Here is a 26,211-nt window from a genome sequence, read left to right as displayed (position 1 = left end):
ATCTTAAGTGTGCCAAAGTGCAGCGCCACACCTCTTCACACAGGATTCTTCTATCGCACGTCACTGTATTTTGGTCTGTGGAATTGAAACGTGTATAGTTTGTACTGGATGCCATCAAACTATATTCAGGACAGTGGAAATTAAAATATCCTATGGTGCCTCTCCTGCTTCCAGTCTGCCGGTCTTTAGAAAATTTGCACTCTTTATTCCCTATTAGCTAACAACTTGCTGTTTTGTGCGACATAAAATTAAGTATAGGATACATAAAGCCAGTAAAGAGAAGAGACAAGCAAGATAGTACACATTTCTTCAATCCTTAGCTCCTAGAATTTTTTTTCTCTCTAATCTTGCTACAACTTTACATGACGTGCTTTCCTTTCTGCGAAAGGATCTGTTACCTCATCAAAGTTCGTAAAACGTTTTGCTACTTGAAAAATTGAAATGTTGTTGTCTAATACTGAAAAAGCTGTAAACACAAATAGGCCCAAGACTGATGTGGTTTCTCGACCTGATTACCTATATTTTGTCACTATCTGCGAGATAAAACAAAATAGGCCTTTATAATACTGCAGCAATTGCGACACATGCCAAATAAACGAGACTATTTTGGCAGAAATGGTCATTTTTATAACACGGCAGAATATAATTCATGAAGTACCAATATCAAATGCCTATTAGGCCTACTACAAGCAAAAAGCTTTACGTTAGGAAATAGTTTTACACTTCATTCATACGGTCCAGTTTCTCAATCATGAGATCGAAAAGGAGTAGTGCAAAATTTTTATAGAAATTTGGAATCGTGTTATTCTTCCATAATTTGTGTGATGTCCCCGTTTCTTCTCCTTCCTCGTTCTAACAAACAATGTTGTCATCACTAATTCTGTATCTGTTCCTGCCAATGTCAAAGGTTATTCGCTGGTTAACTTCACTAACACTGCCAGAATCACCAGTTTAGTTATCCCGCGATTATTCTCCGGTTAGGCATTCTTACGTGTTCGTACAATGTGTTTTCCGCACTACTTCCAGAATAGACCTGCGGCTGCTAGCCGGAGACTGTACAACTGTATAGCGATCTGGCCAAAAATTTTCTGTCAAAATTTCATTTTCTTGGATACACCGAGAAGTTCTTACCTGTTATTCCTGTTAGTCGTTTATTCGCACACTGGTAGTCTGATTCTATGGATTTCGCTGGTAATCTTAACAACGCTCATCATTCGCAAACCCTATCAACCACATGATCAGACAGTGGTTGGCTTTCTTTCGTTCGGCTATACTCTGCTCAGCTTGTATAGCCCCCTTTGTCTGCAGGAAAGTTTATTTCTAGATATGATGAGGATTCCACTGACACAGGCATCACACACACTATGCACGCATTCACAAATCAACTTATGATTCATTCAGAAATCAACTTAGAATGTGTTCAACAATGTTCAAAAACCAACAGGGACGCGTTTCATAGTCATACGAATAATCGATAGACCAACGTGCGCTGGACGCTAGGCGCTTTGTGAAATTTCTATGAATTTGCCCCCCGCACTCCTAGATCCAGGGCTGCTGCCCAATCTGGCAGCTTGAGCGCGCGTTTCCCCCCCCCCCCCCCCCCCTCTCTGTGACTGCTTACACAGCCAACAGCCACGCTTCTGTAGCCAGAAGCGGAAGAAGATACTACTCAACTGCGCATGCGCATATGCGCATGATACCACCCGTAACTGCTAAAAACAAATCTAATGTTACAGTTGTGAAGTCATGCTCATCGGACGCAATTTGTTGTTACGAAGCATTGCATAGTCTTCCTAAAGCCTTTGACACGTTTTGCTGTTGGCAGACGCTTGTATGAGCACTGTGTTTTGTTGCTGTATATGGCGCATTTCCTTTTCGATTTAAGTTTTATTTTAGTTTTTTCTCTCTTTCACAGTTATGGCTGCAGTATTATTCTGTAGTAACAGGATACAGTAATATTCTTTGTTAGAGTATTGGTTCTTAGCAGTCAAAATTACAAAAATTTAACTGAGAACAAAAACAATGAAAAATTCCCGGAATTAAAAAAAAATCCCGGGTTTGGTTTCCTCCCTGATGAAAAAATTCCCGGGTTTTTCCCGGATCTCCCGGGTCGTAGACACCCTGTTTAATTTACTGTAAATAACAAATTTCAAAATTTTTTTCTTTAAAGTCAATTTCCCACAAACTAAAATTTTCAGTACATATGCCCCATTATATCGGAAACTATCGTAGATAAATGAATGAAATTTTCAGAGACTCTGCATAACATAAAAAGCCACCTCTGGTACCACATTCATTAATATTCCCCCATTAGGAAGTTCACAAAAAATATTTTCTGCAGAAAAAACTTAATACTTTTTGTTAATAAATTAAAAAAAAGTATTTCTTAAAAACTATAAAATGGATAAAGTAGATTTTAGTACAGTTGACTATTAGCATCATGTAACATACAATAAAAATATTGAGATCCTCCATCAAATAGTTTTTCAGAAATGGGTCAAATACTTGCCTAAATTAACATGGGTTAGATAGGCCAGGTGTGGTCCCCTTAAAAGAGGGGGTAAGGGACCAAACTGCTTGGTCATTGGTTCCTTGTTCTGAATAAAACAATGCCAAAAGGGGGAGAATAAAACAAACAGGATGTACAACACAATACGGAAAGAAAGGAAAGACCACAAGAATGAAGGAAAGGTAACAAACACTAAAAGGAACAAAAGAGGACAAGAAAACAACAGAGATTAAGAAACAGAAGAGAGTAAAACAAGAAAGCAGGTAACAGTGACTGGCTGACCACGAGAATAAAAAGGAGAAGCCAGCCACTCTACAACACATTAAAACCTCAAGCCTAAAAACAGTAGGGTGGAAGACATACAGGGTCAAAGCACATGCGCTAAAACTTAGATGAAATGATAAAACCCTCCTTCACAAATAAAATGTAAAACTGAAGCTGCTGTTGAGGCATTGTCACCCAACACCGAATGTAGGGTGCTAGGAAGCTTTAAACTCTGCCGCAGAGCGTCTCAAAGTAAGCAGTCCAGCAAGAGGTGGATGACCGTCATTTGTGAGCCACAGCGACACCGAGGTGGGTCCTCACGATGGAGGAGGTAACCATGCGTTAGCCATGTATTGCAAATGTGGAGCCGGCACAGGACAACTGATTCCCTGCGAGGGGCCAGCATGGAAGACTTCCACACATTCGTAGTCTCCTTAATGACTCAAATTTTGTTGTGTTTACTGTTATGCCATTCTGTTCCCCAAAGCCGAAAAACCCTGCGGCATAAGACAGAATGCAGATCAGTTTCAGAGAAGTCGATCTCCATAAGCGGTTTCAGTGGTTTCCGCGTAGCCTATTTGGCCAGCCTGTCGGCAAGTTCATTGCCTGGGATTCTGACGTGAACTGGGGTCCAGAGAAACACCACCAAATGATTGGACCATTCCAGAGCATAGACGGACTCCTGGATGGTCCCTACAAAAGGATGACGAGGGGAGCACTGGTCAGTAGCTTGTAGTCTACCCAAGGAGTCAGTACACAGAAGAAATGACTACCCAGGGCATGAAAGGATGTGCTCAAGAGCACGAGATATAGCCACCAGCTCTGCAAAGAATACACTGCAGCCATCGGGCAAGGAATACTGTTCAATGTGTCCTCCATGGACACATGCGAAGCCAACGTGACCATCAGCCATTGAGCTGTCAGTGTAAACCACTACATGGTCTCTGTACATGTCAAGAATCGACAGGAAGTGGCAATGGAGAGCCGCGGGTTAGCTCAGTCCTTAGGGCCATGCGAAAGGTCCAGAAGAATCTACAGCCTAGGTGTACAACATGCAGGTGTATGTGAATGGACTTCCAGGAGAGGTGTTAATGGGAAGGACTCCTGTTCAGATAGAAGGGACCAGACGCGAACCGCAGTCATAAGCCCTGACCTGGGCCACCAATACGGGAGATGTACCGCTGTGTTTGGGAAAAGGAGATGGTAATTCAGATGCGCAGGAAAACTATAAACATGCATGCCTAACCTTCAATGGAGGGACCCCAGCATCCACCAGGACACTGGTCACTAGACTCGTCCTAAAAGTTCCCGTCGCTAGTTGAATGCCACAGTGGTGCACTGGGTCAAGTAAACACAACGCTGAAGGCACCATCAAAACATTAACCACACTCCCATAGTCAAGGTGGGATTCAACAAGGGCTCTGTAGAGCTGCAGCAGCGTAGAGCGATCTGCACCCCAGTTGGTGTTGCTCAGGCAGCAGAGGGCATTGTGGTGCTGTCAGCACTTCCACTTACGCTACCGAAGGTGTGTAAGCCAAGTCAATCGGGCATTGAAAACCAGTCCTAAGAATGGATATCTCTCCACTACAGTGAGTGGATCATCATTAAGGTAAAGTTCTAGTTCCGGATGAATGATACGACACTGACAGAAGTGCATAACACACGACATTGCGGCCGAAAACTGGAAACCGCAGGCTAGAGCCCACGACTGCGCCTTGTGAATATGGCTCCCTGTAGGTGCCGCTCAGCAACACCAGTACTGATGGAGCAGTACGAAATGCAGAAGTTGTCTGCACATGGAGAAGGTGTGACGGATGGCCATACAGACCATTAATGGCCACTAAACATAGAGATACACTCAATACAGAGCCCTGCAAGACCCCATTCTCCTGGATATGGGGGGGGGGGGGGGACTATGGAGGCACCTTGTATAATGTGGCAAGGATGTGATGTCGCCAGGTGGTGTCATATGCTTTTTGTAAATCAAAAAAGATGGCAGCAAGGCTGTTCAGATGGCAGACTCTGAAGACACAAGATTATCATTGGTAGAGCGACACTGGGGGAAACCGCCCAGGCATGGAGCCAGTAAGCCACGTGGTTCCAGGACTCAACCTAACAGCCGAAACACTATACGTGCTAGCAGCTTACAAAGACTGTAAGTGAGGGTGAGGGGCCAATATCTATCCACATCAAGTGGGTTTTTGCCAGGTTTGAGCACTGGTATGATGGTGCTCTTCCGTCATTGCGATGGAAAGATGCCATCACACCAGATCCAGATGAAGATGATGAGGAGATGTCGCTTGTAGTCAGATGAGTGATGTGTAAGCAACTGACTGTGGATCCGATCTGGCCCAAGAGATGTGCAAGGGCATTGAGGAGATCCCATTCTGTCAATGGGGCTTTATAGGGTTCACAGTGGCATGTAGTGAACAAGAGCACTTACCCTTCCATCCGCCGTTTGAGAATGAGAAAGGCTGGGGGTAATTCTCCGATGCAGAGGCTCGAATATAGTGCTCAGCAATCTTATTTGTGTCTGTAGATAACATGTCATCGATGCCAGGGACACCTGTTGTGGTCTGGTACCCAAAACCATGTCCGATCTTCATCCAGACATGGGAAGGTGACATATGGCATCCAATGGTCGAGACATACCTCTCCCAACACTCCTGCTTCCGCCTTTTTATAAGCTGGTGAATGCGGGCATGGAGCCGTTTAAAGGCTATAAGGTGCTCTAGGGAAGGGTCCTGCTTACGTCGCTATAGGGCTCACCGACATTCTTCAATTGCCTCAGTGACCTCCAGCGATCACCAAGGTACTGACTTTTGCCAGGGGCACCCCAAAGAACAAGGGATCGCATTTTCTGCCTCAGATATGATTGTTGTTGTTACTTCCTCATTCACAACATTGATGGCACCAAGTGGGAGAGATTCAATGGTGACAGCAGAGGTGAAGGCTTCCCAGTCTGCCTGGTTTGAAGCCCATCTGGGTAGGTGTCCATGGGTATGATGCCGGGGAGTGACAGGAAGATGGGGAAGGGGTCACTACCACACAGGTCATCATGTGCCCTCCAGTGGATAGATGGGAGAAGTCCTGGGCTGCAAATGGATAAATCAATGGCCGAGCAACTACCACGAGCCACACTGAAATGTGTGGCGGCCCCATTATTTAAGAGGCATAAGTCGAACTGAGACTGTAAAGTTTTGACATCTCTGCCTCGGGCAGTAAGCACGGTACCACCCCACAAGGGGTTATGAGCATTAAAATCTCCCAAAAGTATGAAAGGTTTAGGGAGCTGAGCAAACGGAGCAGCTAATGTGTTCAGGGGTACTGTGCCATCTGGAGGAAGATATACGTTCCAGACAGTTATTTCCTGCATCGTGCGTATCGTGACAGCCACAGCTTCAAGTGGGGTTTGAAGGGGCACAGGCTCACTACATACTGAGTTCAGGACATAGATGCAAACTTCGCTTGACACACTATTATATTCGCTATGGTTCTTTGCAGAAAGCAGGTGTAAAGCTTAACAACTGCCATAGATCACCCAGGTGGTGGAAAAAACCGCCGTGACTCCACTGGAGGATAATGTGATCGTGAGGCTGGAAAGGCATGGAACATTCAATGAGGTAGTTTACGCCTCAGGATCACCTGCTGCCACCAACTTATGTTCTGAGCAGTCTATATCCATTGTGTCTGAGGTTCTGATGAGATCTAGGTCCTCTGCAGCAGAATCTCCACCCCACCCTCAGACGCAGAGCTTGTAGGTAACAGTGGTATGGGTGCCACTGCAATTCCCTTGATCTTGGGGGGGGGGGGATCTTCTTTTTGGGGGATCTTCTTTTTGGGTTTCTCTCGCTGCTCCTTGGTTTCTCTGGCTGGGAGGGCTTCACTGATTCAGTCTCAGGGACTGAGGTTTATCGTGAAGCCCTATGACCAGCTGCTTTTGGGCACTTCAGCCACTGGTGGGTGTCATCTTTCCCACTAGCAGAAACCTAGAAACCTGGGAAGGGAGTGACCCAAGGGACCCCTTTCTAGCGAGAGGAGCCGAAGAAGACTTACACTTCTCCAGCTGAGAAGTGGGGACTGGTGTCCCCGATGGTTGGGGTTGGGGTTGGGGTGGGGGTAGGGGGTAGGTGGTGCGAGAACAACAGGGAGGGAAGTGCCTCCCACCAAGTCTTCTGGCTCTGAGAGCCAACTTGAATTTGTGGAACTGATGCGGCTACAACCGTTCTCGTAGTGGTAGTGTAAGAGGAGGTCATAACCACAGGATGGAGGCGCTCAAATTTCCTCTTAGCTTCAGTGTAGGTCAGTCGGTCCACGGTCTTATATTCCATGATTTTCCTTTCTTGCTATAAAATGGCGAGCAAGGGGAATGATGCTCTCTGCAGTTAGCACAAATGGGAGGCGGGACACATGGAGTATTGGGATGAAAAGGATGTCTACAATCTTAACATGTGCCACTGGATGTACAGCGGGATGACATATGGCTGAACTTCCAGGCACTTAAAGTACCACATCGGGGAAGGGATATATATGGCTTGACATCACAGCAGTAGGCCGCCACCTCTACCTTCTTGGGCAATGTGTCACCCTCAAAGGCCAAGATGAAGGCAATGGTGGCAACCCGATTATCCCTCGGACCCCTATGGATGCACCAGACGAAATGAACACCTCAGCAGTACATTGGTGTGCAGCTCGTTGTCAGACTGCAAAAGAAGGTCCCTGTGGAATATAATACCCTGGACCATATTTAATCTCTTATGCGGTGTCATGGTAACGGAAACATCCCCTAACAAGTCACAAGTGACTAATGCCCATGGCTGGGCGCAGGATGCCGTTTTTATCAAGACTGACCCTGACCACATTTTTGACAAGCCGCCCACCTCCCCAAACTTATCCTCTAAATGCTCAACAAAAAACTAAGGCTTCATTCAAACAAAGGAGTCCCTATCAGTTCTCTTACATATGAGGTACCGGAGCGTATAAGGTTCGCTGCCATCCTTAGTCTGGCATTCCTCCCATGGTGTGGCCATGGAGGGGAATTGTTTAGGGTCGAACTTCCTTGCCTTGTACTGAGACTTTGAATGCTTAGAGACTGCTGGTGTGTGATTATCAACAAGTGATGACCTGGTACGATTCACCGCACGTTATCTGCCCTGATGCCACCGACTCCGACCAGGGGATCTCCCCACGGGCGCCACCCAGCCACAGCAAAGGCCACCTGGCAGGATGGCCATTGCCGTGAGTCCTGATGACCCAAAGTGACGGGCATCTACTCCTTGGCATACGTGGGGAGTTAATGGCGCAGGCATTAGTGGAGCGATCCCTGTGTGGTCAGGGGGCTACAACCAACAGGGTCATGGCGGCCCCACCACAACAGACTGCGCCTACCGTGCTGGATATCAGGTGCAACCAAGCAAACAGGTCCATTATCATCATCAGCGCAGAAAGCAATACTGCGCAGTGGATGGAGGAAAATGCACCCAGAAGGGTGACTTCACCCAACAGCTGGAGAATGAATGGAAGGGCAGTTCCACGTTAACATAGGATGCGAGAGGTCTCAGTGCATGATGCACCAGGTAAGGCGACATTCCCCAATTGGCTCGCTCTTTGGGAAAATTTGAAGTCAAACTCGGCAGGACCATCACATAAAGGCCGAAAAATGTGTGAAACTCCTTTTAGTCACCTCTTACGACAGGCAGGAATACCTCGGACCTATTCTAACCCCCGGACCCGTAGGGGGAGTAGAACAGTTGAAGGGGAAGGATGAGAGGTGAAGGAAAAGGACCGGAGAGCTCTAGGAAAATGGTTAGATTTCAGAAAAGACCCGCAGAACTGCACGTCAGGGGAGACTTAGCAGATAGGATAAGAAGGAAAGACTGGTTGTTGGGGACTGCACTCTTACATGATGTTTCAGCAGTAATCTCTGTCTTGCATATTACACTGTCTTCGAACATTTAAGCTCTCGGTTTTCAAATCTTGTCCAGTAAGTCTCCCCGACCCACAGTACTGGGTGACTTTTCCGAAACCTACCCCCTTTTCCTAGACATCATCAGTCCTTTTCCTTCACCCCTATTCCTTCCCCTTCAACCCTTCTGCCTGAAGGAGTCAGTGGCTCCGAAAGATTGTCTAATTATAACCTTCTTTTAGGTGTGTGTTCTGCCACCACTTGGCGAGTAGATTTTTTTTTATCTATCCAATTACGTTACATTGTCAAAAATTTATTGTTTTCGTTGTTATAGAATGATGTAAGAGCTTTTTCAAGAAACTAAAGATCAAAGACCCTACCATGTATCCATGTTTATGAAAGTATGCATTTTCTCATTTTATGAAGGCACACTCGGAAAGTGTGCGAGAGAGAGAGAGAGAGAGAGAGAGAGAGACAGATGATTTAGATAGAAAAATACACACAAAAGCCATGTATCAAAAAAGTGCTTTAATCTGTCAAAAATCCTGTTTACTGAACTATCAAAGAATATGACAAGAATATTAGAATTCCACATACAATATTTAAAAAAGAACTAAAAAAATGCTAACTAGCAAGAGATTTTATAGTGTCACAGAATACCTTTGAAAAAGAAAGAAAAACTGTATTCTCAAAGATATAATAAAAATTATTTTATTAATGTAATTAGCATATTCCAATGGCTGTTGTATGTGTGGTTTCGTGTTACACATAAAATATTTTTAAAAACAAAGATGATGTGACTTACCAAACGAAAGCGCTGGCAGGTCGATAGACACACAAACAAACACAAACATACACACAAAATTCAAGCTTTCGCAACAAACTGTTGCCTCATCAGGAAAGAGGGTATTAGACAATGGAAAATCCAGGATGGAATGTAACAATATAACGAAAAGGATAGTTGCTACTAACCATACAGCGGAGATGATCACTAGCATCTCCGTTATATGGCGAGTAGCAACTACCCTTTCCAAAATATTTTATCAAGCAACATAAAATTTAAAAAGCACCTCCGCTATATGGTGAGTGGCAATTACCCTTTCCAAAATATTTTATTACGCAACATAAAAAAAAAACCTTTTACCATGTACAACTGTCTATGTAATAACGTACAACAAGTCCTGTATCATTGTATATGATGAGATACAAAGATGCTAAATAAACTGAATTGAATATATGTCCCAGCTAAATATGTTTCCTCTTTCTGATTGCTTCCAGTAACTTTCTTTTACTGGCTGTTGGCACTTGGCAGAAGAGTCTCCTTATCCCTGGATTCCACTGATCATACAGGGCAAGTCAAAAATGACTTTACAACTTTGGAATGATATAGGAATTTATTGAGATAATTTACAGAATCGCGAGATGTGCCATTTTGTAGCAAAAAGGCTCAAGTTTGATTCATATAATGCTTCTGTAGTCCTTCCCCATTCCACCACCAGTAGTGCCACTACTGAGCACAGTTAAAATGTCTACTTTCACTTGTGCAGAGCGTGCCCACTGTGTGTTTTGGTTTCACGAAATGAAATCTGCAAGAACTATTCGGCGTACTGAGACGAGTTGTTCACTGTGACATAATAAATCACCAGGTCACCCAAATGATGTTGATTATGTCTAATACGTTAGGGAGAGCTTTGTCCGCACTTCACAAAAATCAATGCGATGTACGTCTTGTGAGACTGGCATTCCACAAAAGACTGTTTGGCATTTGCTGTGTAGATGTTTACACTTTAAACTGTACAAATTTACAATGGTGCAGCACATCAGTGATGCAGATAAAGTTGTTCAAGAGGAATTCTGTGTGGAAATGTTGCATTGGATAGAGAACAACGAGAATACCCGAACACAATAATCTTCACTGATAAGCCAACATTTCATATCAGTGCTATGGTGAACACCCACAACTGCAGAAATGTGGGGCAGTGAAAATCCACATGCAACTCTGGAACATACATGACAGGCTCAGAGTTAATGTATTTTGTGCCTTTAGCAAACTGAAAGTGTACAGCCCTTTCTTCTTCTTGGTATGTGTATCATGAGCATTTGAAAACTTTTTAATTCCACAGACCAATGAAGATGACCGAGATGGATGGTTTACTATCAGCAGGATGGTGCACCACCTCATTTCCTCACAAAAGTTTGACGTTTTCTCCCCACTTCCCAAATCAGTTGACTGGTTGTGAAGGGCCAATCGCATGGCCACCTCACTCCTCAGACTTGATGCCACTGGATTTCTTTCTATGGGGTTTCATTAAAGACTGTGTGTAAGTTTCTCCCCAACCGAAAAGGGTAACTGACCTGAATAATTGAGTCTACACTGCTGTTGCACAAATTAAACTCCATTTGCTGCAAGAGTGTGGGAAGAAACTGATTACCGCTGGGAAGTGTGTCACATTACAAGTAGTAGCCACATCAAACAAAAATGACACTTGACTTGAGGTTGTTTGCTACAAAATGACACATCTACTAATTCTGTAAGTTATCTCAATAAATGTCTATATCATTCCAAAGCTGTAAACCTCTTTTTGACTCACCTTGTATTTCTACTTCTAAAACAAACCATATTTGTAATATTGTTTCTAATTTTCTTGTTAACAATAAAATCTACATATCAATTTCCAGCTGGCTCTGTCTCACTGAAGTAAAGCAGATAAGCTAATTATAATCCTAAATTATCTCCACCCCCCCTCCTCCCTCCAGCCCAAGGAACCATTGACAGACTTTGCCATGCCATTGTTGGAGAGGATTGCGTGCCTCAAGTGATACAGATAGCCGTACCATAGGTGCAACAACAAAAGAGGGGTATCTGTTGACAGGCCAGACAAACGTGTGGCTCCTGAAGAGGGGCAGCAGCCCTTAACATAAGTTGCAGGGGCAACAGTCGGATGACTGAATGATCTGACCTTGTAACATCGACCAAAACGGCCTTGTTATGTTGATACTTTGAACAGCTGAAAGCAAGGGGAAACTACAGCCATAATGTTTCACCAAGGGCATGTAATGGTTCAAATGCCTCTGAGCACTATGGGACTTAACTTCTAAGGTCATCAGTCACCTAGAACTTAGAACTACTTAAACCTAACTAACCTAAGGATATCACACACATCCATGCCGGAGGCAGGATTCGAACCTGCGGTCGCGCGGTTCCAGACTGTAGCGCTTAGAACCGCTCGGCCACCAAGGGCATGAAGCTCTACTGTATGGTTAAATGAGGATGGTATCCTCTTGGAGGAAATATTCCGGAGGTAAAATAGTCCCCCCCCCCCCATTTGAATCTCTGGGCAGTGCCCAATCCGGAGGATGTCATCATCGGGAGAAACAAAACCGGCATTCTAGGAATCAGAGCATGGAATGTTAGATGCCTTAATAGATAGTTTAGAAAATTTAGGAAGGGTAATGGGTAGTGTTAATTAGATATAGTGAGAATTAGTGAAGTTCTGTGCCAGGAGGAACAGGACTTCTGGTCAGGTGCACACAGGGTTATAAAGACAAAATCAAATAGTTGTAATCCAGGAGTAGATGATATAATAATTAATAGGAAAATAGGACTATGGGTAAGCTACTATGAACAGCATAGCAAACACATTATCTTAGCCAAGGCATACACAAAGCCCACACCCACCACAGTAGTACTAGTTTATATGCCAACTAGCTCCACAGATGATGAAGAGATTAAAGAAATGTATAATGAGATAAAATAAATTATTCAGATACTTAAGGGAGATGAAAATTTGATAGTGATAGAGGGCTGGAATTTGATAACAGGAAAGGGATGAATAGGAAAAATAGCAGAGTAATATGGACTGAGGGAAAGGAATGAAAGAGGATAAGGAGACATATTTCGGAAACAGATTTTAAATTGTAAGACATTTCCAGGGGCAGACGTACACTCTGACCACAATTTATTGGTTATGAAATGTAGATTAACACTGAAGAAATTGTAAAAAGGCAGATAATTAAGGAGATGGGGCCTGGATAAATTGAAAGAACTTGAGGGTGTTCAGAATTTGAGGGCATTACATAATGATTAAGTATGACAGGGGAAAGAAACACAGTAAAAGACAAATGGACAGCTCTGAGACATGAAATAGTAAAGACAGCAGTGGACCAAATATGTAAAAAGCCAATGCCTCATAGAAATCCTTTGATGACACAATAGATATTGAATTTAATCGATGAAAGGAGAAAACATAAAAATGCAGCAAGCTAAAGGGAATACAGATGTCTAAAAATGAGATTGATAGTAAGTGCAAAATGGCTAAGCAGGAATGGTTAAAGGACAGATATAAGGATGTAGAAGCATATTATCACTAGGGTAAATACAGATTCTGCTACTGAAAAATTAAAAGAGATTTTTGGAAAAAAGAAGAGCAGCTGTATGAATACCAAGAGCTAAGATGGAAAATCAATCCTAAGCAATGAAGGGAAAGCTGAAAGGCGGAAGGAGTATGTAGAGGGTCTACAGAAGGGAAATGAACTTGAAGGCAATATAATAGAACTGGAAGAGGACATAGATGAAGAAGAGATGGGAGAAATGATACTGCATGAAGAATTTGATACAGCAGTGAAAGATCTAGGTTGAAACAAGGCCCCAGGAGTAGACGCCATCCCGTCAGAACTGCTGACAGCCTTGGGAGAGCTCACCATTACAAACCATCTGATGTGCAAGATGGACGAGACAGGCAGAATATCCTCAGACTTAAAAAAGAATGTAATAATTCTAATTCCAAAGGAAGCAGGTATTGACAAGAGAGAACATTACTGAACTATCAATTTCATATGTTATGGCTGCAAAATACTAACATACATTCTTTACAGAAGAAGAATGAAAAAACTGGAAGAAGCCAACATCAGAGAAGATCAGTTTGGATTCTGGAAAACTGTTAGAACACCTGAGGCAGTACTGACCATACAACTTATCTTAGAAGATAGGTTAAGGAAAGGCAAACCTACATTTATAGCATTTGTAGACTTAGAGAAGGATTTTGACAATGCTGACTGGAGTATACTCTTTGAAATTATAAAGATAGCAGGGGTAAAATGCAGGGAGTGAAAGGCTATTTACAGCTTGTACAGAAACCAGACACCAATTACAATAGTTGAGGTGTAATGTTACACATATGTAGCAGAGCGATTTGGCCATCTGGATGTGGTCAGAGGGGAGGCGTTGATATTGTAAGGCTCAACGCTAACAAGCACAAGGCTCCACGCACACCACAGCAGGTCCAGCTAGGTGACGGGTATGGGCAAGTCCAGTTACAAAAACTAGCAGCATCACCAGAAATGAGTACATCCCGAAGCTGGGAATTTGGACGGCTGTTGCTTGTGTGGCTTTTGTGTAGACAGTGTTCCAAAAAATGGCGGAGTGTCAGACAAGCTGAAATTTGGCTTGTTACAGTTCTTCAAGACTCTATAATAACTCACAGTCATGTATTAAAGCAAATCTGAATACATCTGCGATCTCGGAAAAATGCTTCACATCCAATGACACAGTAATATTGAGATATCTTTAAAACCACAGAAGTTAATATTTCACAGGAAATAAATATTTTCACAATGAACCTCTGATTTAACAACGTTTAAATGCTTTATGCAATTTCAGCAAACAATATCTCAGATGATAGCATTTCACGATAGTGATCATTCCTAAAAGCCACTCATCTGTATGTATCTTATATCTTGTGACTATTATTATATCTTTCTTATTACACAAATGTTTGTCAAAACATTGTATTCTCCACAGTGACACGGCATATGAACACAGCATGAATATCTCTTATTTTATCATACTTCCGTATTTATTTAATGAACAGTTGACTATTTTGCCAGTAACTTTATTTAAATATCAATTACAATTGACAATACAAAATCATGGTAGTTTAAGAAGTGTTAGCTGACAACACTTTTGTAAAAGAGTGACAAATGATGCTTCTAACAAGCAGGCCTAAATAACTGTTGAAACCATATGTAACAACAATCTGTTGTCATTTACCGTGAGTAAATTTTTTTCAAAAATGCCAATCTAGAAAAGTTAGATTTTTTTCTGTTGATTAGTACCATGAAGCACTACATTCTCTGTAAAGGAGAGCTTCCACTTTTAAGTTGAACAGGTTTTAATTTAATTTTTTTTCCCCTCTCTTTCTAGGGTAATGTATGTCTTCACTGAAGATGTTTCTTACTAATTTCTTAGTAACAATGTATATTTCTATTCTTTGTTGCAGTTTCTTGTTAGTTTCTTTATCGTGATTGTTCATTGCAGGTTTCTGTATTGAAGTTGTTCAGTGCTAATTTGTTTACTGAAGAGGATTCCAAGAAATCTGAGACCATCCAGTGAGTTCTGGGTTTTTGTGAGGAATTTGCCAGTTGACACAGTTGCCAGGTGTTCTGTGAAAAGGACTGTTTGAAATGTCTTCTGACTGGGGCCACAGGAGAGTGAAGTGTGTGCTGACTGTTTGCATATCCATAAGAGAGTGTTATACAAGACAAACAAGAGAACAGACTTTGTTCAGGTTGGGAATAAGTGTCCTAATTTGAAGAGTCTGTTTCAAAGTGAAGATGTTTCCATTGACGACATTTTGTGTTCTAAATGTTTTGACAGAATAACAACAACGAAAGTATGCGAACAAGGTGAAGCCTCCCATGGTACAGATAGTGAAGTCAATCCATAAGCTCTATGCATCAAGAAAGTGCACAGAAATTACTAAAGCTATGGATCAATACACTACAGCAAAACTGACCACACTCTTCAAAGCAGAAATTCCAACTTCAGAAGAAAATGAACCAAAGCACTCTTGCACCTCTTGTCAGGAATTTTTCACAAATATCAATTCAGCTGTTAAATACTGTGCATCCTACAATGAAAAGGTGCAAGTTTTAACTATTATTCCAGAGACATTTTCTAAGAAAACAATTTTGAACAACATTCCATCAACATCAAAGTACATGGTAGACAAATCAAGAAATGTGAGGTCTGTAAAAGAGTCTCTGGAAGACCAAATACCTACTAAGGTCATCCTGTAGAAGCAGCTCAGTTCAAATAGTGCAGTCATTTTATCTGGAAGATAAATGGGACTGTTCTCACCAGATTGCCAACAAAACAAGATGCTAAAACTGTAACAGTTGAAGGTTAAAAAGTTGTCAAAGTGAAGAGGAACATGACTCTCAGTATTAAAGAAACTTTTGCAATTTATAAGAGCAACTATACAACTTCACATACTGAAAGAGGGTATTTCCACACCACACCTACCTAGAGATGTCTTTTTATGTGTGTACTACACGAATTTTGAACTTTGTGTAGTAAATTTGAAGAACTTACTGAAGCACATGACATACGACATCTTGGTTGGACGTGTGAAATCATTAGTAGTCTGTGACGTAAAGTGAGAGACTTTTGTTTCAAGAATGTGGTGACTGCCCTGGAAAGGGAGGACTGTCTTTACAGACACATGGCCTGGAAGACGTAGCAGATAACTCCGCAGAAATTACATATGCAACACGGGACGAAAATAAACTAATTAAGGATACTGTTGCCTTTGACAGTTTCACTGTTGAACTTTATCACCAGTCAGTGAAAGCAGTAACACACCAGCGTCTGAAGAAACTACTACAACAACAACAACATATTGCAATGTGAAAGTGTGTACAGACTGAAGAACTATGTTTAGTGCTTCACTGTGATTTTGCTGACAACTGGTCTGTAATTCTCCCACAAGAAGTGACCAGGTTTCAATTTTTACAGGAGCGACATATTTTGAAAACAAGACCACAAGTGTTGCAGTTATAAGTGATGACACAGGATACGACTCGGCACGTGCTTTGCTAGCAATGTGCAAAATGCTTCAACTGCAAACAGGGGTAGAGGAAATCATCATTATTTCTGATGGTGCTCCTAATCATTTTAAAAATCGTTACCAGCTATTTCAATCAAGTAAGTTGCTTGTGCCAACTGACTGGGTATACAGTGCTACTGGTCATGGGAAGGGGCCTTATGGTGGTATAGGAGGCCTGCTGAAGCACCATGCTACAAAACACAACCTTTACAGACTAAATAAAGCTGCGATTCAGAGTGCTGAGTATTTTATGAGAGTCATGAAACCTTATACATCCACAGCCCTCAGTCTTTTGTCCAAAGAGGAAATCTAAGAATTCTGTGGGCAGAAAAAAAGACGAATGGTCCAAACAAACTACTCCTGTGAAAGGAATTCAGAAGACACATTTTTGGACTCAAAGTATGGGTGAACTTTTTTTTTTTAGGTGGAACCCCCCCACGCTCACACCGGCATTATGGTCAACACAAAAGGTCTACTGCCATCTCTGTATAAGGGTTAGTTTTCACTAAAGTGAGGTCTTGCAGGATGTGGGTACTGCGATGTTTGTGTACATCCAGTTAAGGTTAACCATTAATATACACTCATCTGGAGACAGATTGGGTCGAAATTTGAACGAAGGGCAATGGTTTGAAGGGCAGAGGGAAAAAAGTGCCAAGGGAAAAAAAAACCTCTGTGATAGTTAGGTTGGGTAGTAAGAGCAGTAGCGCAATCTTGCTGACTGTGACAGGTCATGCAAGGATGGGTTAAGTTAGAAGTGGGTATCATGCAAGTGGGTACCATGTCAAGCCATATGTTCGTCATGAGAGATTAGTCCATGACAGTGCTGCAGCACGGTGGCTGCAGTTTAGGCTGTAAGAGCCCCCTGTCGCGCTGGGTCAGTGGTGATTTGGTGAGAGGGAAGGGCCCTGGTGGGCGAGCATCGAAGCCAAGCGCTCAGAGATGTGTGGTTGCATAGTGGCCCCACTCCTCACTCGTTGGCTGCGCTGACAGGCTCAGTGAGGGCCGCAGTTGAGTCTTCGCTGTGTTGTGGACGATGTACCCCATGCCCTTGAGTGTCATGATCGCTCTGGTAGCCCACTCGTTGGAGCAGAGCTGCCCGGTACCATTGGGCTTTGGCGTTCTTGTGGTGGCACCCATGTTCTTCTTCGGTGTGTCTGTCACACTGTGTTTTTCCACCGGCTGCTCCATGAGGGGAGCAGCGGCAGGTGTCTTCTCTTCACCTGTGGCATCCGCACAGATGTCGTGCACCATCTGTGAGCACAATTGCCACAGTTGGCTGCATGCCTCCTCCATCTCTGCAGACAAGGTGGCCTTAAAAGCTGCCCTATCCGCATACATGGTGGCTTTTGGCTTTTAAGGCCACAATCGCCTCCTCCGCCGCGACACTGGCATGGTATTCCGGCCGCTTGTGGGCAGTCGGAACTGTCTTCCCGCCTTTCGGTTGAGTTTTCATTCGGCGGTGCTTCCGGTGTTGTCATAATGTTTTCTCGGTTTGCACTTTGTCTCCAATGCAGCCGTCACTGGCAAATCCTGGGCAGCAATGCCAGTTTGCCACATGTGACCCACCGCAGCGAGCCCAAGTTGGTGCCTCTTCTTGTCGTCTGTGATAGGCGCGTGTGATGTGTGCACCAGCGCACTTTACGCACCACAGCGAGTTACGGCAGTATTTAGCCACCTTCAGCTTGGCACCTGAAGCACTGAGGCTTAGGGTTCATGCCTACGGGGAGAGCTTTGGCAGTTACAGGAAAGCCTAGGAGCTTCCTTATCCCAAAGATGTCACTGCCGTATGTCGTAGTTCCCACTACAATGATGTACAGTGGCCTCTTCTTATTCGTCCAGTTGTGCAGCTTAGTGGTTGCACCCCGGAATCTGGCATGTAACAGCCCCTCTTGGACTGTCTTCTCATCGCAGATCCAAGGCAGTCCCCTGATCAGAGCCTTGGATTGCTTCTTGTGCTGTTTCAGTGCAGCCTTCTTCTCCACAGCAGGTGGATCAACAATGTGGGCGGCCACAGCACTCTTCAGTGTGTGGTGGTCAGCCACGCTCGCTGCCTGCAGCTGGACAATGGCGTCTGAGTCAAGGGACTCTACGCCTACTTCTTCCGTGCAGAAGTTGGCTATGGTATCATACATTTCTGCCCATGACCCTCTACTGCACTGGATGTACAGAGGGGGACAGGTGCACGACGTTTGTCGTGCTTCAGTTCCACATTCCCGGTGGGTTGCGGTGTCGAAAGCTGCTTCTCTGTGTCTGCCTTCTTTTTCTTCTTCTTCTTCTTGTTTCTGCCCATTCTGTGGCGCTAGAACATGACAATTTTGCTGTGTCATAATAATGACTCACAACAATTTGCTTAGCGTCATGCCACAATCAGAGCATGGCTTCACAGCTCTTCTTCTAGCCCAGTACAGGTAGCGCACTGCACCAGTGATGCGCACGCCTCCGCTGCTCGAGTGCCTATGGTAGTGATGAGATGAAGTTGTATAAATTGAGACCTTTACGTCTTTGGACCTTTCACATACATTTTGGAACCATTTAAAATGCTTGAAAAATGAGTCTCTTACACATCTTTCGAAACTAAAATTATGTTAAATAAGGCTAGGACTTGATTTTTATGAGCCTGTTATGTGATAATAAAGTAGGTTTTACCTATGGCAAAAATTTCAATTGTTTATAAAAACTGTTCAACCTAAAAGTGGAAGCTCTCTTTTTCATGGAATGTAGAACTATATAGTACTAATCAACAGAAAAAAATTATGGATTGTCATTTTTGAAGGGAAAAAAAAGAAATAAAGAAAGAAAAATTCCATACATTGTAAAAAAAAATTCAGAATGTTATAGTAAAAGAACTTTGACAGATAAGTCAAAATGGAGGATTTCTTTGCAATCATAAAGCAATATCTTTCAAATAAAAAAACCAACAAATATCTAGAACTGTTCCAAAGATACAGCATTTCACATTTTTTTTTTTTTCCAAAATTCACATCTTCAAAATGGTATGTGCAGTGTTATCTTTGCAGGGCTGTATCTCTGAGAAGAATTTTTTTTGTAGAAAACAAAAAAATACATGTTCCTTACTTAGTCCTTCATTTTAACATATGCTAAATTCAATAACATCTCAGACTGTTAAGGTAAGATTTTTTCCTAGGCTGCCTGAATTGATATGGACTATGCCTTACATACATTTTCTCTAACTGTCTTATTTTCATTTGACTGGCCCTTATATTAATATTGTCTGCAAAGTCATTAATATACAACATAAATAGCAATAGTTTCAACATACTTCACTGTGGCACATGCCTGAAGTTACTCCTACTTCTGTCAATGACTCTCCATCCAAGATAATAAGCTGTGTCCTAACCACCAAGAAACCTTCAGCCAGTCACAAATTCTCTTTGATACCTCACTTGATTGACTTTCGAACAAGAAGCTCACAAGTGTGATATTGAGCTGAAAGCTCGTGAGACAAAGAACTGATTTTTAGAACCAATGTGTTTTATTACTGTATGTGGTAGCAAGTGTCAGATAAAAAGAACATACGGACAAGTTTGATAAAGTCCAGACAGTAGAGCAGCTGCTGTTACCTGAGAAGCTATAATGTTAGATAAGTGGGGAGAAGATAAGCAGTACACAGATTTGATGGTCATTCCCATACAAAATGCTGTGCAGAAATTATAGCAGAGCTTGTGTATGGCCTGAAAGCTTTCCCAGGTGGACCTGCCTGCAACAGGACTGGAATAGGATGTGTTGAGTGGTGTACTGGACATGTCTCTCACCTGGGTCTTCAACAGGGGTATGATAGGTGTGCCACATCTCTAAATCCTGCCCTTTTGTTTCCTATTTCCTATTGATCCCCTTTTCCTTGACAAATGAACTATTTTGAAGTTCTGGGAATGAAACTCAGAGAGTATTTTCTTTTCTGCGCATCTGTCAATGATTTTCCAGCTGTTATTATGTCTGTCATTGGTAAATTAAAACTTCACTTTGACGACATAATAAAAAAAGGACTTTTGACATAAGAAGAGGCCTGAAAACACCCTTTTGTTGCCTTCAATTGAACCAGTTTTCTTGTCTATCCCCCCCCCCCCCCTCCACTTCAACATATGGAAACTCTGGCAGTGAAGTTTGGAATTTAACTATCTTTAGGGTTTCTCTCTTCAGGAATCATCAAGTGTATAAAATTTTACATCTGATCTTCCACTACTGAACAGTTGTTTCTATATCAACAATTTGTGACTGTGTATGGTGCTTTAAGCTGGTTACTGATATGCTCCTGATTATGCAAACAGAAAGAGCAAACAGTGGTATAATTTATTTTCATACCTATAATCACAAGAGTATCCTACACAGTAATCACTCACCAATAACACATGGGATATTATCTGTTTACATCCAACAATTGTGGTGTATTAAGTGTTAAATTTACAAGTAGCACAAGACACTGACATTCATGTGTTAAACTCACCTGCAATGCATGGTTGCAAGTTGGACAAGGTGCTCCCTTATCCCTGTGTGTAAACTTGAAAGCACAAGCTTTCTGAGCACATCAACACAGTCTGATGATCTGTGTACTGCATCCAATACAACATCAAAAAATGCTCCAAGGGTCAGTGAGTACAGAGACTGCACTGGCCGAAATGGTGGCATGATGGATGTTCAATCTACAAAAACTGGCACAGACATGAACATGTATGAGAAAATTACAAGTTTTACTCCTCGATTTAATTACTTTTTGTTGTTAATTGAAATGAACCTAATTTTACATGCAGGCTTCCCATGTTACGATACAGAAACATTACTCCTCCGGTAACTGTTTACAATCATGAGTGTGTCATCAAAATAATTATTTCATACCTAAAATTAGCTTATTATTAAGTGTGTGTGTTTTTAAATTTTCTTAACTGATTCTGAAATGAAAACGATGCTTGCTGAACAGTCTTAATATGCTAAGACATTACTGGGATAGTTACTTACAAAGTTATTACTGTTCAATTTCAGTGTTTTTCTGCTTTAGACTGCCATATTCACGTACATGAACTGATGGTAACCACTTAATGTGTGTCAGGTCAATTAATGTTGCTTCTTTCACAACAAAACTAATTAATCTTATTTTATCAAATTTGACATTAAATTATGCCTCTTATGTTATATTCCCTTCATATCTGCTAACACTAATCTTAATGAGAAATTGTGACAAGTACAATACAATCAATTGACTTTCTCAGTTTGACCCCATTGTTTATCAGAGGTAGAGACTGTGTGGATATTTAACAGAATTTTGACAGAACAAGCTTTGAATTTTTCTGTGAGCATTAAATGTGTGAATATTTCTGAACGTGGACCTTACACAAATGAGGAAACATTTGTAAGTTCATAAGCAAAGTAAGCATCCAATGGGCTGACAGCAAATGTTTTTCCATCTTATGTGTACAATAAAATAATTCTGCATTCCAATTATCAGAATTTTCTGCAGATTTTGTTTTCTAGTCAAGTTGCTCCTCAGGTGTCGTGCAGTAAGCTGCATCTGCCAAGAGAAATAATGCCATTCCCAACAACCGCTGCCACAGCGAAATAGACCAAGGGGATAACAAAACATTTAGGCAGCAGCATCTACAAGAAGATTAACACAATCTTCTCACTATACCTTCATGTGACAATAATGTGTAGCATGTAGTTGCAGGATCAGCAAATATCACTAGAACTGTCACTGAGTATGAAACTCCTTGACAGATCAAAACTGTGTGCTGGTAAGAGACTATAATGTGGGACCTTTGCCTTTCACAGGCAAGTGGTCTACCATCTGAACTACCCAAGGACGACTCATGAACCGTCCTCACAGCTTTAATTCCACCAATACCTTGTCTCATACCTTCCAAACTTCACATAAGCTCTCCTAAAGACCTTGCAGAACTAGCACTCCTGGAAGAAAGGATATTTTGCCTAGATATGGCTTAGTCACAGCCTGACAGAATTAAAGCTGTGAAGATGTGTCGTGAGTCATGCTTGGGTAGCTCAGATGGTAGAGCAGTTACCCGCAAAAGGTGAAAGGTCCCGAGTTTGAGTCGCGGTCCGGCACACAGTTTTAATCTGCCAGGAAGTTTTATATCAATGCACATTATGCTACAGAGTGAAAATTCATTCTGTAAACAACCTGGCAGCAGCTAAACCATGTCTCCACATTCTCCTTTCTTCCAGGAGTGCATGTTCTGCAAGGTCTGCAAGAGAGCTTCTGTGAAGTCTGGAAGCTAGGAGACAAGGTACTGGCAGAGTTAAAGCAGTGAGGAAGGTTCACGAGTCATGCTTAGGTAGCTCAGATGGTAGAGCACTTGCCCACGAAAGGCAAAGATCCCGAGTTAGAGTCTGTGTCTGGCACATAGTTGCAATCTGCCAGGAAGTTTCATATCAGTGCACATTCTGCTGCAGACTCAAAATTCATTATGTCACTGAGGATTTTCGATATGATCCAAACAGATCTGTTTACTGTGGGAACTCTTAAGTGTTGAGAATGGTATATTTGATAAAGTATGAATTACCCAATTACCTAGATTTCTTGGTTGTAGATCTTGATGCCCTGCATGATAAATGGCAATGATCACTAAAAACAAGCTTGTATTCTTATGGCACATATACAGCTGGTTTTATACGATAGATATCAATATGATCAGGTAGCATGGTGAATATTTAGCGTAACTCAGGAACCAACAGCAATTTTAAAAGTAGCTGTTTTTCCGCTAATTTTACTATGCAGAAATTAACTTACATACACACAGATATAACAGTTTAATGATGATGAATTACTTGTGGAGTTTGTAATAGCTGCTTCAGCAATCTAAGGAACAACAACCAGTACACTTAACTCATAAAATGCAGGTTCTCATTGTTTCTGTTATTGTTGATATCCATTTTATGTGCATTAAGGTCATGGTCCAAGGCATAATTCTCTGATGTTTCATCACCCAAAGACAGAGATGTCAGCATAGGATTTAACAACTCACAAAGTAGTTACAGTCTCAAACAAACTCAACAAGCCATGCAACGGTTGGATCACGATGTCACCCGACTGCTGCATAAGATCGCAGAGTTGTGCCTGACATATGTTATGGAGCCTGTAATGGGGAAGAGTTGGTGCTGATTGTTTTATTCAGCACTAAAGCCACAACTTGTCTAATCTCAGTACTTTTTCCTTTTCCGTTGAAGTTGTTTTTGTGCTTTTGAATTTTTATGACCTTTCTGTACATTCTAGCAGAGTAATGATTAGAACTTGCTCTTGATGATGACATCATGAAGTGGAACTCTGCTAGCTAAGCTTTTTTTATGGCTACAACTACTTTCTGAGTCATTTAAGCCTTTGATGATGTCTCCAGCATTGGTAGATGAAACATTAGCCAGAGAATAATGCATTGACTATGGCTTTATGCACGTAAAACAAATATCAGCAATAAAGCAAGAACACTTAGCTACAAAACCTAAAGTGGTAGAAAAAATAAATTTTAAAAACAATGGTGATAAGCATTATTATTGTATGAGAGTTGGACCTAACTGCTTATAGCAATTTCTGTACTCCCAACACAATTTTTCGGTATCACATTGAAAAAAAAGAAACAATCCACAAAAATAATTCATATATCTCTTATTGTAAAACTATTTCAACACTTACCTACTTTTGCCTTTTGTTTTTAAATTTCACTTCAACTACTGAGGAAAGAGCCATTCACTAAGTACACTGATCCAATATTTACTTCTGTATCTACAGGTGACCATTCTTTGTCATTTGCTGTGTAAGGTTTGGTTTTGACTAAAACCTGTAAACATTTAGGTGAAATGTAAAACAATGATACATGCATAAGCTTCAGATACGTAACACTATCTACAAGGAAAATCAAATTACAATTAAGTTTGGATATATTTATTTTTATGTTTATCAAGGAGCAGCAAGGTGGGATTATATGTGTCACAAAATTTCTGGATCTCTGAATAAGAGGTTTCATCATATCATAGAAGAGAAGAAAGCTTGCTAAAAAAGCCACATCAGGATTTTCACCAATGACCCCAACCAGGTTAGCTCTTTATTAACCTGTATTCACTTTCCTAATTACCTTTTCTTTCCTCCAATAATTTCTTAAATCCTAATTGTTAAATATAAAGCTATGCTTGTACTCATTCATAATCTTCTGCACATCTTGAGTAATTTAAGGATACAACAACCTTTATGGTTAGACAAGAGTTTGAACCCTGCTATTCCTCTCACATAAGGGTCCAGTACCTTAACCACTGCACCACCTGATGCATTATTTCTTTATAGAGTAGGAGGTGATTAACAGGAAAAGCACATATCAATGTTAGAGACCAACACAGTTTTAAAAATCTTGGGTTGTTCTGCAGACAGATTAGAGACTGGGAAACATAGAAGACTGGGAAGAGCAACCCCAAACTTGGTCAACAGCCTGCACGTCATTTCCTAAGAAGGCTGATTACTCAGACAGCAGAGACATTAGAGCGAAAGTGGTTAGAAAAAAGGGCATTCAGTCAGAAAATAGTGAACCGTCAAAGGTTGATGACAATGTGTACGTAGTTGTAGGGGGGTCACCACCTAACAAATGACAATGGCTAAAATGTCACTGCCCAATATGCAATCTAGCTAAAATAATATAGTGGCGAGAGGCGGTCGGCCAAGTTGCTGAGAGAGGTTTAATTTCCCAGAGCTTGTTCCCATGAAGAGAAGGCCAGTGGTGGTGATAAAATGACACCGCCTGCTGACAGACGGCAACATGAAGATCACTGGAAGGAAGGGAAGAGCTAGTGGGCCGAAGCAGGAGGACTGCAGCCTTGGCAGCATCGTCAGCAGCCTCGTTTCCCCGTCAGACTAATGTGACCAGGAACCCACATAAACATCAAGTACAAGCAAGTGGAAGCTTTTTGGACCCACTGCACTAAGGGGTGGACTGTGTACAGCACACAAAAGTTCGGAGGTGCACCCAGAGAATCGGAGCATATGACAATTAAAAAACCTGTGTTGCCAGATATAATGTATGGGCTGATAAAGAATGAAGAGCTCTGCTGCAAATACTGAGCAGTGTTCTGGTAGCCGATACTGAATATGGTCAGTGCTAATGATGAAGGCACACCCAACACCACAGTCAGTCTTAGATCTGTGTACACGAAGGCACTATTGCCAAGTTGTGTGCGAAGGTCGAGAAACTTACACGGATAGATCGAATCTGGAGTAGTTTCCTCAAGAAGCGAATGAAGTCCATGACAAATGCAGGCCGCCACAGGAAGCCAAGGTGGTGAAGGCTTCACACACATCGGTAATGTAGCAGGTAGCATGAAGTTAAGCTGCCGGAGCAATAGCCGAAAGTAAACTCCAAGAGGTAACAGAGAATAAGGATGCACCGCATACTGGCGGTCAAGGGAGTCATCAAAGGAGGCGGCATAGGATGGGTGGCTGGGCATGGCAGACAAATGGCAAATGTATCTGCTGAGGAGAACATCATGATGGTATGACAGCAGTAATTCAGGAGCTTCTGTAGAGACTCTTAACAAGGCTAGTGTAAAAGACACCAGTGGCCAAATGCATTCCGCGATGGTGGATTGTATTAAGATGGTGTAAGATGGACAGAAGTGCAGCTGCATAAATGAAACACACATAA

At 42.0% G+C, this 26,211-nt stretch overlaps 1 protein-coding gene across 7 annotated transcripts in view; it reads right to left on the bottom strand.

Annotated features, from left to right (window-relative positions):
• Positions 1-26,211, bottom strand: part of LOC126236058 (uncharacterized) — a 79,200-nt gene that overhangs the window by 23,964 nt on the left and 29,025 nt on the right. For 6 of the 7 annotated variants that reach the window (XM_049945106.1, XM_049945104.1, XM_049945099.1 and 3 more), the window contains exons 2-3: positions 24,219-24,363; positions 21,027-21,231 (exon numbers count right to left, since the gene is read on the bottom strand). In XM_049945106.1, coding sequence (XP_049801063.1) covers positions 21,027-21,208 — 182 coding nt within the window. In that variant the 5' untranslated portion in view covers positions 21,209-21,231; positions 24,219-24,363. The remainder of the gene's footprint in view (positions 1-21,026; positions 21,232-24,218; positions 24,364-26,211) is intronic. The other variant, XM_049945102.1, reaches the window with a different exon arrangement.

Source organism: Schistocerca nitens, chromosome 2 (assembly GCF_023898315.1).
Source record: "Schistocerca nitens isolate TAMUIC-IGC-003100 chromosome 2, iqSchNite1.1, whole genome shotgun sequence".
Classification (NCBI taxonomy): domain Eukaryota; kingdom Metazoa; phylum Arthropoda; class Insecta; order Orthoptera; family Acrididae; genus Schistocerca; species Schistocerca nitens.
Note: the sequence above shows the minus strand (reverse complement) of the source record. Positions and strands in the feature narration are given on the sequence as shown.